At 42.9% G+C, this 14,686-nt stretch overlaps 1 protein-coding gene across 1 annotated transcript in view; it reads right to left on the bottom strand.

Moving 5' to 3' along the window:
- Window positions 1-14,686, bottom strand: part of ADGRB1 (adhesion G protein-coupled receptor B1) — a 474,869-nt gene that overhangs the window by 312,644 nt on the left and 147,539 nt on the right. Inside the window, exon 5 of the mRNA XM_030190012.1 lies at window positions 5,475-5,639. Within this exon, the coding sequence (XP_030045872.1) occupies window positions 5,475-5,639 (165 nt within the window). The remainder of the gene's footprint in view (window positions 1-5,474; window positions 5,640-14,686) is intronic.

Below are 14,686 nucleotides of genomic sequence, written 5' to 3'. Positions count from 1 at the left end.
GGTGCCACTGTTCTATCTGCTTACCCATGTAAATGCATGATTAAATCTGAAGGGACAAAATACACCAGAACAATTGAGGAGTTTTCTAGATATGAAGATTGTTTGAGTGTCAGCTTTGTACTTTATTAATGGGGGGGAGGGGTAACTGTTAAGCCTTATGTTTCCATGTACCCAATTTTCCTTTTTGCTTTCTCCTGGCCTGGGGATTCTCCTCCTTATTAGTAGTGGTCTAAGGAAGACTTAAAGCAGTTTTCTTCTTTAAACAAGATTTATGGAATATTTTTGATCTGTGTTTCTGAAACAAGAGTTATTCTTTTTTGAATGTATAATTGAAAATTATAATTTAAAACAAAGATAAGTGGTCGCTTTCTTCTTTCTCATTTAGAGCCCTGTTTACTAAGCCGCGCTGTAGGTGCGCTAACTTTTTAGCACATGCTAAAAATTAGCACACATTAACGATAGAGACACCCATTATATTCCTATGGGTGTCTCTAGCATTAGCGTATACTAAATTTTAGCGCACACTACCAAGTTTGCACGCCTACAGAATGGCTTAGTAAACAGGGCCCTTAATATTTCGTTTGATTTTGAAAACAAATTTAGATTAATGAACGTTGGACATTGGCAAACGATTGATACTATATTGTAAGCTTTGATCTGAAATAGCTGTGCGATAATAAGAGATCTCATAGCTTTTTTTATGTTAACTTCTGATGCTGCCGTGTCCTTAAAGAAAGTGATTTATTTAATTGAATGTTTGTTCACATTTTTTACGTACTAGGGTCTGCAATGATTCATATTTCGGCCTTGTTGTTTATTATTATTTTCCATTTGAGAAGGTGTATAGTTTTTCCCCCCTTTTTCATTGTTTCACTATTTCTACCAAGTATTTGTGACCTGAATTGGACACTGTTGGAAGCAGAATACTGGGCTAGATGGACCTTTGGTCTGACCCAGCATGGCTATTCTCAAAAAAAGAAAGGAAAACAAACGTCTTCCACAAAAAAAAAGTCAAAGGACAAACAAAACAAATGTTCAAGACTGTGAATAAGCATGAACAGTCCAATAATAACAATGTCCAGCAATTATACTCATCCATATTCAGTAAAACCTCAATCCAGTTACAGAAATGAGACCCAACACGGGCCGTGTTTCAGCACGCAAGCCTTCATCAGGGGTCCTTCTATAATTGTTGTGCCAATGGGCAGAAAGAGTTTTAAAGCAAAATCGAGGACAAACTTTGTCATCTATTTCAATGCTGAGAGCAAGTGTTGTGCACATTCCGCACTACTCGAATGCAAAGAACAGTCTTGAACATTTGTGATTTCCACTTTTGTTTTATTTATCCAGTATGGCTATTCTCATGTTCTTACAGGGCGCCTGGTTACCTTGCTTCTATAGTGACACCATATGTTCCTAATAGGCCTTTGCCTTTGACGTTTGAGCATAGGCTGCTGGTTCCATCATTTTCTTCAGCTCGTCAGGAGTCTAAATGTAGGAGAGTGTTTTTTTTCTGGTAGTGCCTCAGCTTTGGAATGGCCTCCCTGGGAAAATATGGGCCGGGTGCTCCCTTGTGAAATTTAAGGGTTTGTTGAAGACTCATTTTTTAGGTTAGCCTTTTCCCCCTGAGAGTTGCTGGGGGAGCTGTGTCTATCAGTTGGCCTTATGGGTAGCTGTTTATATAAGTATTTAGGGCAGGGGTCCTCAAATCCAGTCCTCAAGGTCCACAACCCAGCCTGGTTTTCAGGATTTCCACAATTAATATGTATGAGATCTATTTGCATTCACTGCTTCCATTGCATGGAAATAGATCTCAACATATTCATTGTGGAAATACTGAAAGCCAGGCTGGGTTATAGACCTCAAGTATTGATTTAGGGTATGCATGTTCTTTGTGTGATTATTTTTATTCTATCTTTTTTTTTTTAATTAGAGTTCCTTTTTTGGTTGATTTTATGTGGTTTTATTCATTGTTAACTGCAGTGATCTAGCATAACCTAGCAGTATAATACATTTAAAAAACTGTAAATCAGTGGTCCGAAAACTGGTCCTGGAGGCACCCCAGCCAGTTAGGTTTTCAGGATACCCACAGTGAATATTCATGTGAGAGATCTGCATACAAATCTATCTCATGAATGTTCATTGTGGGTATCTTGAAAACCTGACTGGCTGGGGTGCTTCCAGGACCAGGTTTGGGAACCACTGCTGTAAATTATGGGATACAGTTCTGCTTGTGTGGGTGTGGAAGGTGGGGGGGAAGGGTGCTGATACACTACAAGAATGCACAAATTCACACACTAAAGTTTCCTTACACTAACATATTTTTTTCTATGGCTTGCTAGACAGTGCTAAATATGCAGCATATTCTGTTATTCATTACATTCTGATTATTATTCATAATCAACCATACAGAAGAGTGAGATCATTCCCCTGAAAAACCTACTGCGGTTCCTCATATACTATACTCACAAAGCCACCTCAAGCATTCCACGTCACCTCCCAATGCTGCAGTTATAAACTATAAGCTCTTCAGAGTAGGGGACCCAGGGCTGTGAAAACTGTCTTGTTTGGAAGCAGGCTTTCATGCAAGAGTCACTAATAAGCTGGTTTCATTCCTGAGACATGGACTTTGGCCCCAAATTGGCATCATGCTTTGAAACTACATTCTCCCAGAGATGGGGGTTGGGAGGAATTGGGGAGGTGGGAGGACTGCTTTCTCAAAATCTATTTGCAATGCTAAATATCCCCTTGCCTCCACCTTCAGCATTTTGTCAATCTTCTCAGAAATGCCTTTTTCATTTTCAGGAGGGGAAAAATCTCTAGATATTTAACCTGCCTCTCAATATTTTAAATAACTGAGCAGGCCTCCAGAGTAGTATTAAAATAATATGTAAAAAGGAGAAAAAAAAATCCCACAGGCATTGATTGGTTTACCCTCTAAGTAAATAACTCTTAGAAGTAATTTAGTGTCTCTCAGCCTCTGTCTAAGATGCTTAATTTGAATAAATTATTAACACGTTTGATAAAGGAAGGCAAAGGGGGGGAAAAAAAGTCTGTGTCGGTTTGCAGAGGAAAGCAGAATCCATTCCTTGCTAGTATTTCTGTAACCTTGAATAGCTCAGCAGTATATGGAAAAAGGTGGAAGGATGGCACACGGTTATGAATCCTTTCACCCCCAGGTCAGTGAGCCAAATCCAACTTGAGTCAATAGTGACCAAAGGTTATTACCACCTGACAGCTGTTTGCGGCCAACATAGATGAGCTAGGGAAGAGGTCTCAGTCTAATCTCCAGTGGGCTGATGTCCACTCCTTCCGTTACAATGGCAGGAATAGCCAAAATCTTTGTGTTCTTGCAATGTGTTGCAAAGGCTGGGGAGTCAGAAACCAAAGACACAGGTTTTCAAATGGGGCTGGTGTTTTATATCAGTCTAGGTTTCCATCCAAAAGGGGTCTCTTCCTACCCTTAGCTTACTGCTGAAAAGAGTCCACAGCTTCATCTGGAAATGATGGGGGTACAAACAGGTCAAAAGACAACACTTTAGTAGAGGCTAGAAAAACAGAAGCTAACTGGACCAGCTTGATGACTCAATTGCATTAAGTTTGATCCTTGGTTTATCTTTCACTCCCTGAGTCAAATGGGATTGGAGATGCTGCAGAAGTAGTGCTCACAGTCCCTGGAGGGTGATAGTCCCTGTGTTTACACCCTGTTGCTGGATTTAGGACTCATGTTTGTAGGGATCCAGATGGAGTCCCAGTGTAGGCCTTCAGCAGAGGACTCTTGCTGCTTGGAAGGGGTTTGAAGTACCAAAACAAAAATCCTAGTATAATTGCGAATGAAGGCTGATGGTGCTAGATCCCAGCCCCAGTTCCAGCTGAGTTGAATGTATAAAAGGAACAGCAAAAAAAAAAATGCTGGGCCATAAAATAACAAATAACGAAAGCAGGATTGAGGTGCATCACCTCAAAGACCTTTTGCTCTTAAATTAAAGGCTGCACATATCAGCCATCAATTTGCAATAATTTTTCATGACCCCGCATTGACATTCCCAAACACAACTGGCACAGAGAGAGCCATAAGTTTGATAACAAATTTCTCAACAGCCTACTGTACCATGTGTCTATGGTTTGCATCTGAGTCACTTGACACAAAGGTATTTGACCAATGTCCACTTTTCTCAAGCTACAAATAAAATGACCTGGGACTGACTTGGAGGAATATTTGCTTCAATCCCGAGAGTTTGGCCTGTGGGTGGTTTTTGTTGTTGTTGGGTTTTTTTGTACTCTTTATGCAGCAGCAGTGAGATCATTATCCTACTGCAGGGGTGCTAAAACCAGGCTTTGGGACATACCCAGCCAGTCAGATTTTCAGGATACCCAGAATGAATATGCATGAGATAAATGTGCACTACCTCCACTGTATGAAAATCTATCTCATTCATATTCATTGTGCGTATCCTGAAAACATGACCTGACTGAGTAACTTTTGAGTCTTGATTAAGCAGCTTCTTACATGGTGATCAATCTGCTCTGGCTTGCCTGGGCTGTTTGAAAGGACAAGGTGTAGACCTTGTGAACAGTTGAAAAAAAAAACTTCTTGGATTATGGAGCCCCATTTTCATTAGGCTGTAAACTTACCTGATTACCTTCTAGAATGGATGTACAATTGTGCTATCGTGTTGATTCTATTGCAACCCCTTTCATATGGCTGGCTCCTCTTAGGCAGTACAAAAGAGATTTCAAATAAATATATGACTGCAATCTGAGTTATAGATATTCTGCCCAATATTCAGCAGAAAATGGTGTCTGAGCCACTCATGAACTGATCTCAAATTTTCAATCCTGGGACTTGTACGTCCCCCAGCATTGATATTCAGCCAGCAGTGACCAGCATTTGGCTGACTGCCACTATGCTAACCCCCCACATTCTATATATAGCGCCATAAGTTGTGTGCCCTAATTTGGCCGCATGGCTAAATTGGCTTTAATTAGAATTTACGCACACAACTTTCTAGGCATAGTCTATACTATGGCATGCATGAATTCTAATGCACTAAGTCAAAAAAGGGGTGTGGCCATAGGTATGGAATGGGCGGGTTGCCGGCATTTCAAAAAACTATGCGCACTATTATAGAATACACTCGATCTGCGCCTAACTTAGGCGCAGGTATTTAGGCCTGGTTTTAGCTGGCCTAATTTAGGCACAAGAAAAGCGAATGAGCATAGTCTATAAACTACATGTAACTTTAGGCGTAGTTCACAGTATCATGCGAACCGTGTGGTTTTACAGCACTGATTTTTAAGGTGCCATATAGAGAATTTCCCCTTAAACCCATAAGTTCAATGTTGGGCCATGTCCAAACTCCGGTATTGAATTTCTGGGTTTGCAGAGTCAGTTACACATAGCCGGTTAAGTGCGATATTCAGCACCGCGCAAAGATAGTATTACAACAGAGTAAAGCGAATGTTCCAGCTACCTGGGCAGATAGCAGAGTTGTTGCACTGGCGCTGCTCCCTGAGTGGGCCGCTGCACTGGGTGCTGTACGATGACGACACACAGAAGCGGGTCCTAGTTTGCCAGCCTTCCCCACAGGTGGTAGAGCAGACACTCCAGGGGGACCACTCCTCTGCTGCAGGATCACCTGTGCAATACAGAATATTAGTGAAAATAGCTCTTTGGTGGAAAATCATGATAACAACTGTGAATGCCCGGCACTCTGACACATTCTCTATAATTTCCCATTTACACACTGGGAATAGTTATCTGCACAATCGCCAAAAATACCATACTTTCTTTAAGGAGAAAATTCCTTTTCAACTAAGGTGCCATAACCAATATTGATATTTATATATTATTTTTATAATACGTAAAGATTGATACTTTATTTTTATAAATGGCCTATTAGAAAGAACTTTAGACTGTGCTGGATCCATGGAGATCTGGTTAATCTGTGATCCATCCCCTTCTCTTTCTCCCCAGTTTCCCTCCCTGTCTGTCATCTTCACTTTTCTTCTGTAGGCAATATTTTTTTTTCTTTTGTATGATATGTAAACACTACATACAAATCCCATATCATATTTGAAGGGTTCTTGGTTGCATCTGTAGACTTGTTTGCCATGGGCTTATACACCCTAGAAATGCATAATACAAGATCATTCCACAATTCCAGGAATAACATGTATAGAATGTTTGTACGTTTGGGAAGCTTGCCAGGTGCCCTTGGCCTGGATTGGCCGCTGTCGTGGATAGGATGCTGAGCTCGATGGACCCTTGGTCTTTTCCCAGTGTGGCATTACTTATGTATGTATTACTGGGGTTGAGCTAGATGTAAATACAGCAACTTGACAAGAAGATTGGGAAAAATAGGCTCTATATGGCAGTGATCACTTTAAAGTATCCTTCAGGACTGCCTACTGTGATGTATTCAGGTTTACAGATATACATACAATGAACATGCATTATCAGTTTATTACACTCTGTCAGTGCACTGAGGAAATAAGTGTCTACTACTACTTATCATTTCTATAGCGCTACTAGACGTGCGCAGCGCTGTACACTTGAACAAGAAGAGACAGTCCCTGCTCAACAGAGCTTACAATCTAATTAAGACAGACAAAGAGAACAAATAAGAGAAAAGGAAATATTAAGGTGAGGATGATAAAATAAGGGTACTGAACAAGTGAATAAGGGTTAGAAGTTAAAAGCAGCATCAAAAAGGTGGGCTTTTAGCTTAGATTTGAAGACGGCCAGAGATGGAGCTTGACGTACCGGCTCAGGAAGTCTATTCCAGGCATATGGTGCAGCAAGATAAAAGGAACGGAGTCTGGAGTTAGCGGTGGAGGAGAAGGGTGTAGATAAGAGAGATTTACCCAGTGAACGAAGCTCCCGGGGAGGGGTGTAGGGAGAGATGAGAGTGGAGAGGTACTGAGGAGCTGCAGAGTGAATGCACTTATAAGTCAATAAGAGGAGTTTGAACTATGCATGTGTGTGCATGTGGTGACTGGCAATTGGCGAGTGCGACCTCCCAGCCCGGCCCCCTGACACAGCGCCATCTTCACTTTTATTTCCATTAGTATCTCATAGCGTATTTGGTCAAGAACGAGGCTTGGAATGCATGATTACCTCTAACCTCAAAGCAAACCAAAAGGCTTTCTGCATCAGATATTTAGTTTTGAAAATGAATGATATGTCCCTTTTGGTTTTGAACCATTTGTGATATGTTTTATGATTTGCCTCTTTAAAGGTATGTCATCCTTAGTCAGCAGTTTAATGCTTGCCATGTTTCAAAAAAAAGGCTAGTCTGGAGAGCTTTTGGTTTATCATGTCATGTTAAAATGCTATCAGCTAGTTATTTAAGATTTAGAGCATATAATGAGTGTGATATGTGAAGTTTATTGCAGTATCTGTGGTGAAATATAAATGTGGGTGAGTATCCTGTTAAAGGTCTATAGATCTTAAGAGTAGGATAATTCTTGTGTATATAGGTTTTATAAGTAATTGAACTAAGCAAGAATTGTTACTCAGTGATTTTGGGATTTAGCACTGCCAGAGTGTGACGTGTCTTTGTAAGTTCTTAAGTATGTGTGATGAGTTTTGGTTGTGAATTTTTGCGGGCAGTATTGTGATAAGAAAGCTTCTTGTTTGTTTCAACATCAGAGGTTTTTAGGATGTACAATAAACATTAAATGTTGAATTTTTTGGCTCTTGCAACAAAATATAAGTGTGAGCTACTGTCTGTTTAAAAGATTTTTGTTCCTGCTGGAATACCAATACTAATGGGAGGGGGAGCTTTTATATCTATCTATCTATCTATCTATCTATCTATTTATTTATTGCATTTGTATCCCACATTTTCCCACCTTTTTGCAGGCTCAATGTGGCTTACAATACATCATAAATGGTGAAGATATAATAGAAAAATAGACAATTTAGTTAACAGAAGAATCATGGTAACATGATAATGATATAACAGGATAGTAATATAAAAAGCAGATATTATAAGGCAGTTCTGAATATCTGTGAAGGAGTAGTGAATGTTTACATTTGTTGATCTTTGTGGTATGCTTTATTAAAGAGATGGGTCTTCAGTAGTTTTCGGAAGTGGGTTAGTTCGTAACTCATTTTTAGGTTGCGCGGCAGTGCGTTCCATAGCTGTGTACTCAAGTAGGTGAAATTCCACACATGCATTAATTTGTATTTTAGGCCTTTGCAGTTTTGCAAGTGCAGATTAAAGAATGTGTGGGATGATCTTTTAGCATTCCTGGGTGGTAAGTCTATCAGGTCTGACATGTAGGCTGGTGCTTCTCCGTGAATGATTTTATGAACTAGGGAGTAAATTTTGAATGTGATGCGCTCTTTAAGTGGGAGCCAGTGTAGCTTTTCTCGTAAGGGTTTAGCACTTTCATATTTTGTTTTGCCGAATATGAGTCTATCTATCTATCTATCTATCTATCTATCTATCTCTATATAAATTTGTAATGTATATTATTTTGAGATTAACATGTTGTGAAAATAGCGTAATAATTACATTTTTGAAAGAAATAATGTAAGATTGAGCCAAACACATGATATATATATATAATAGATAGCTAAAGAGCTTATGCACATGCATTGGCGTTTTGTATTGAATGGCGCCATGTTGACCCTGCAACAAGTTGAAAGCTGTATTCAGTCTTTAACAAGTAAGTTCGGCTCATCATGGTACACAAAGCCATTCCAATTTTTTTTTTTTTTTTTTTGTAGGCACAAAATGGCCAAACACTCTGAATAAGGGATGAATGTTTCACTTTCATTTTCTGCTCACCAGTTCCAATTCTGAAAGCAAAAGCGTGGGCAAAAGGGGAACGTGGTGTTTGTGACGGAGCTGACAAACAGGGATGGGATTCAATATGCTGTCTTTCAGTGGTTACAATCAAAGTGGTTTACATATTATATGCAGGTACTTATTTTGTACCTAGGGCAGTGGAGGATTAAGGGGTCCTTTTACTAAGCCGTGTAAAAAGTGACCTCTGATAGTGTGGGCGTGTGTTTTAGGCACATGTTGGGCCATTTTTTACTGCAGCTGGGGAAAAAGGCTTTTATAATGGGAGCAGTAAATGGCTGTGCACTAGAATTAAAAGTAGCGCACGGCTATTTATTCCTGAGTCCTTACCGCCACCCATTGACCTAGTGGTAAGGGCTCACGTGCTTAGGGTTACCATATGTCTGGATTTACCCGGACATGTCCTCTTTTTGAGGACATGTCCAGGCAACCGGGCGGGTTTTGCCAATCTGCCCGTTTGTCCGGATTTCTGGATAAACGGGCAAAAATCCGGACAAACGGGCAGATTGCTAGCCTCCCCTCCCCTTACTTACTACTGCCCTGGTGGTCTAGTGACCTCTTCCGCCTTCGGAGCAGGAAAGAGCCCCCTCTTTCCTGCCCGGAGTGCTGCCCTGCATGCATCCTTCCTGTTCATGATCTCGGCGCCGATTCAAAATGGCCGCTGAGAGTTGACGTGACCTCGCGAGACTTCAACTCTCGGTGGCCATTTTGAATTGGTGCCGAGATCATGAACAGGAAGGATGTATGCAGGGTAGCGCTCCGGGCAGGAAAGAGGGGGCTCTTTCCTGCCCCGAAGAGGTCACTAGACCACAGGGCAGTAGTAAGGTAAGGGGAAGGGGGTGATGGGGAGGGGGAGTGATGGGGTGTGTGACAGGGGGGAGGGGAAATGTGACAGGGGTGGAGCGAGGGTGTCAAAGGGGGTGGGACGGGGAGTGAATGGGGCGGGGCATGTGTCCTCCTTTTTGGGGGACAAAATATGGTAACACTACACGCGCTACACACGCTATACTCATGCAGCACACACCAATGTGGCTGCACATCTGATTACCAATGGGAAAGACACCCCCCCCCCCCACCCACATTTGAAAATAGAAAAATATTTTCTACCACAGGAAACAGCACTTGCGGCTCCCTAACAGGGTGGTGGTGATGATTTGGTGCACGCTATATGCATGGTAGCCCTACCTTTGCTTTGTAAAAGGGTCCCTCAGTGACTTGCCCAGAATCACAAGGAGCAGCAGTGGGATCCAAACCTTGTTCTAAGGCCGCTGCACTAACCGTTAGGCTACTCCTTCACTCCAAAGGTGACTGCAGAGACCAATTCTGAGCTTATAAATTTTTCCAGAACGATGGCATAGGTTGGATTATTTTACCACAAGTCTGGCTATTTTAGTACAGGGGACGGGCAGGGATGGGCTAGATTTCAGTGGGGATGGATTAGATTCCGGTGGGGATGGGTGAAATTTCTGTCCCCGTGCAATTCTGTATAACACAAACCCCTTAATTCTATAAAAGTCACCAAAAATTGTGTGTGAAAATTTGGGCATGTGCCCAATTTGTGCACACAATTTAATCAAATAACGACCTAATTAGTGCCAATAATTAGCTTTTTAACAAGCAATTATTGGCACTAGTTAGATTTAACCAGAACTTACGCTTGTAATTTTAGGCATGGGCCTGCGCCTAAATTTTATGAATAAGTAAAAAAGGTGCACAGAAATGGGAGGGTCATGGGCAGAATGGGGGCATTCCTAGCATTTATGCACATTGTTACAGAATGCACGGGATATGTACTCAATTTAGGCATGTACATTGGCACCGTGTTTAAGTTGGTGCAAATGGCCATTAATCTATAAACCGCACCTAACTCTAAACACAGCTTATAAAATAGCATAGTAACATAGTAAATGACGGCAGATAAAGACCTGTACGGTCCATCCAGTCTGCCCAACAAGATAAACTCATTTTACATGGTATGTAGTCCTGAGTTTGATTTGTCCTTGCCTTTCTCAGGGCACAGACCATAGAAGTCTGCCCTGCACTGTTCTTGTACTAAGTTCTGAAGCTAACGTTGAAACCCTTTAAAATTTATACTCCAGCCCATCCCTATCTATTCTGTCACGATCAGGGCGTAGACCGTAGAAGTCTGCCCAGCTCCCAATTACCGGTGTTTTGTTTCCCAATTACTGGTGTCACCACCCAATCTCCTCTAAGATTCCACGGAACCATTCCTTCTAAACAGGATTCCTTTGTGTTTATCGTACGCACGTTTGAATTCCATTACCGTTTTCATCTCCACCACCTCCCGCAGGAGGGCATTCCACATATCCACCACCCTCTCTGTGAAAAAAACTTCCTTTTTCTGTGCTGATTTTTTCAGCACTATATATAGAATTCATCCCAAAGTGCATTACAGGAGTCAAGATGTGAGACAGTAATATTTTGTACTAGTTGCTTCGCACTACTTTGAAAGAAAAGCTCCAGTTTGTCTTTTAATAGATGCTGTGCTCTAAACAATTTCCTGGATACTACCAGTACCTGATCTTTAAAGACAACTAGGAATCAATAAATGCTTCACTTTAATTTAGGATTGAAATTTTTCTCCTTGAGCAGAATCCTCAGTATTGTGGCTGAGAAACTGGTGGTGGAAGCCTCTCTGGCGCTAATTGTGGCGGATGGCAAAGAGGGGCATGAGTACAGGTATTGCGTGTCACCGCTGAGAGAAACAGTCAGAAGTGCAGTAAGGGCCCCCTTTACACAGTGGCGGTACCTGTATCACCGCTTTCATGTGAGTCATTTTGCTGCTACTTCTGGGCTACCACAGGAGCTTGCACCATTTCCGGCGCTTAAAATATATTTTTTAATTTTTTAGAGCCGGGGGCTTACCAGTGGTAATCGGGCAGTGCCGCATGCTGCCTGGTTACCACTGGGTCACGCAGGAGCCCCTACCACCTACTAAATAGGTGGCGGAAAGGGCTTCCTCAGGAAATGGCTGTGTGTCAAGGGGTTCACTTACTGTATGGCCATTTCCTTTTTTTTAAAGCCTTTTACCCACTACTACTAATAATAATCATTTCTGTAGTGCTACTAGACATACACAGTGCTGTACAGTTATATGCAGGTACTTTCTCTGTCCCTAGAGGGCTCATAATCTAAGTTTTGTACTTGGGGCAATGAAGAGTTAAATGACTTGCTAAAGATCATAAGGAGCTGCCGTGGGAATCAAACCCAGGTCACCAGGATCAAAGCTCACTGCATTAACCATTAGGCGCATGGCAAATCCACATGCCAAAGCTACCACAGGGCCCCTTTTATTGCCGCTTTGTAAAAGGGGCCCTAAGAGAATGCAGGATTGCAGTATGGCCTAATAGATTTGGATAAAGCATTTGTTTATACCCTGTTTCCCCGAAAGTAAGACATCCCCCGAAAATAAGACCTAGTAGAGGTTTTTCTGAATTGGTAGATATAAGGCCTCCCCCGAAAGTAAGACCTAGCAAATTTTTTATTTGAAAGCAGGGCCGCCGAGAGCCGGACAAGCCCGTCCCCGGGCCGCCCCCCCCCCCACCCGAGGTCACCGGGCCCCCCCCTTCACCCACCGTCGCTCCCGGAACTAACCTTAAATGCCCCCTTTCACCTCCGCAGCAAGCAGCAGCAGGGCAGACCTCTCCTTCATTCCGTGCCCCGCCCTCTTGGATGTTACGTCAGGCAAGGGCGGGACACGGAAGGAAGGAGTGGCCTGCCCTGCTGCTGCGAAGGTGAAAGGAGGCGTTTAAGGTTAGTTCCGGGAGCGACGGAGGGCGGGCGGGCCAACCCCGATCCAACCCCGATATTTCCCCGAAAAATAAGACAGCCCCTGAAAATAAGACCTAGCGCATTTTGGGGGGCAAAAATTAATATAAGACAGTGTCTTATTTTCAGGGAAACACGGTAGCAACTATTATGGGAACAGCCAGCAGGTAAAGGTGTGCATTCATGAACACGCCATCGGTTCATTTGGGCGTCTAAATATTTCGAGGGAAATTCTATAAATCACGCTCAAAAATGGTCATGGGAAAAGATCGATGCTAAGGACTGTTCTATAAAGAGAGTGCATCCTTTACAGAACAGCTGGCTCCCACGCCCAACTCTGGGTGCCAGACTTACGCCTGCTGAAACCAGATGTAAAACACGGTGCCCATTGGTTAGGGAAACCCATGATTCTATAACACTGTGTGCAACCTTTTGGAAAGCCCATGGCCACAACTCCTTTTCAGTTATGGGATTTAGGCGTGTAAAGCCAGATCGTGTGCAAATCCTAATTGGTGCCAATTAACATCAATAATTGGTTGTTGGCATCCAGTTATTCATGGTTAACAGTTCATTAGCTAATTAAGTTGTGCACACATCTCAGAAGTGCACCCAAATCTGGGCACCATATATAGAATCTGTGGGTTAAAGTGCACATGAATCATTTGTACCCAGATATACCTATGAATTAATGTGCGTACAATCATTTGTGTGCATTTATAAATTCTTGCGTGCAAACAGTTCACATGTAAAAAAAAACAAATAGGTCAAACACAGAAAAAATGCCTAAAAATCAGGAACATTTTGTTTCAAATTAGTGTAAACTAAGCATTTTTTTTTGGCAACACCAGGGGCGTAGCCAGACCCTCGGCAGGCGGGGTATCCAGAGTCCAAGGTGGGGGCACTGTTTAGCTCGCCTCCCCCAGCCGCTGACCCCCCCCCCCCCCCCCCCGCTGCCGACCCCCTCACACTTTGTACCCCCCCTGCCGCCGACACCCCCACTGCCACCACTGCGCCAACCTTTCCCCGTCACCGCCAACCCTCCTGCCACCGCCGACCCTCCCCCATCACCACCGCCAGCAGAAGAGTCTTCTTCAGCATCAGTCAACTCCGGCGCCTTCGCTGATGACCTCTTTCTGACTCCTTACGTCCTGCGTGCATGTCCTGTGTCGACCAGCACTGAAGAAGACTCTTTGGCTGGCAGGGGTTTGGGACCCCCGCCAACAAAGGTACCTGGCGGCGACGGTGGCGGAGGGGGGGTCGGCGGTGGCAGGGGTCGGCAGCTGGAGGGGGCTCAAATGTAGAGGGGGCCAGGGCTTAATCTGTGGGGACCAATGCAGGGCAGAGTGAAAAAATCCTCAGACCCTTGGAATTGGAGCTGTTTGCAGACTCTGCCTCAGAGCTCAGCGCAAACCGTGACGGGAGGCAGTATCCTTTCAGTTCAGTTTAAAACTTATGGGACTGTTGCTTAATCATGTTCACCTGGCATGCTAATTGAGATCTTGGGAATCCACAAACACAGAAACTCTCACTAAGCACCAGTACTTAGCTCCATTCCATTGTGCTACTAGACTCAGCACAGCAAAGCAAAACCAAATGACTGAACTCGGTAAGTTATACAGATTTATTTCAATCCCTAGTACAAATTGCCAGCTTGTACGTGTTCCCCTTTTTGCCTGCTGTGCCAGCTTTTATGACTAACAACTCCATTCTTGTGACTGCTTCTGAGACATCTACAGCTGGCAATGACCCCAGAGGACTACAGTAAAGCACCCGAACCTGTTCTGCCCCCACAGCCTTATACTAGTTTTTATAGTGTAGCCCTAAAATGTGTTTAATGCCTTTTTTACTGTTATTCTCACTTCTAAGGATTTTTACTGCTGCAGTCACTTCCTGCAATAATATGTGAAGCAATGCATTGTGTGTAATGTAGCCTCACATGTACAGCAGCCGCCCCTGCTTGTTTGTATAAAGTGTGTTATTAGTGGCCTATTCTCTTGCAAAGGCCTCCTCCTTTTCTCAGCTGAGCTTGATTCCTTGTCTACATGCTGTTATTTCCTGCTTATTTCTACTATCTTTGT

Source organism: Microcaecilia unicolor, chromosome 1, assembly GCF_901765095.1.
Source record: "Microcaecilia unicolor chromosome 1, aMicUni1.1, whole genome shotgun sequence".
Classification (NCBI taxonomy): Eukaryota; Metazoa; Chordata; class Amphibia; order Gymnophiona; family Siphonopidae; genus Microcaecilia; species Microcaecilia unicolor.
Note: the sequence above shows the minus strand (reverse complement) of the source record. Positions and strands in the feature narration are given on the sequence as shown.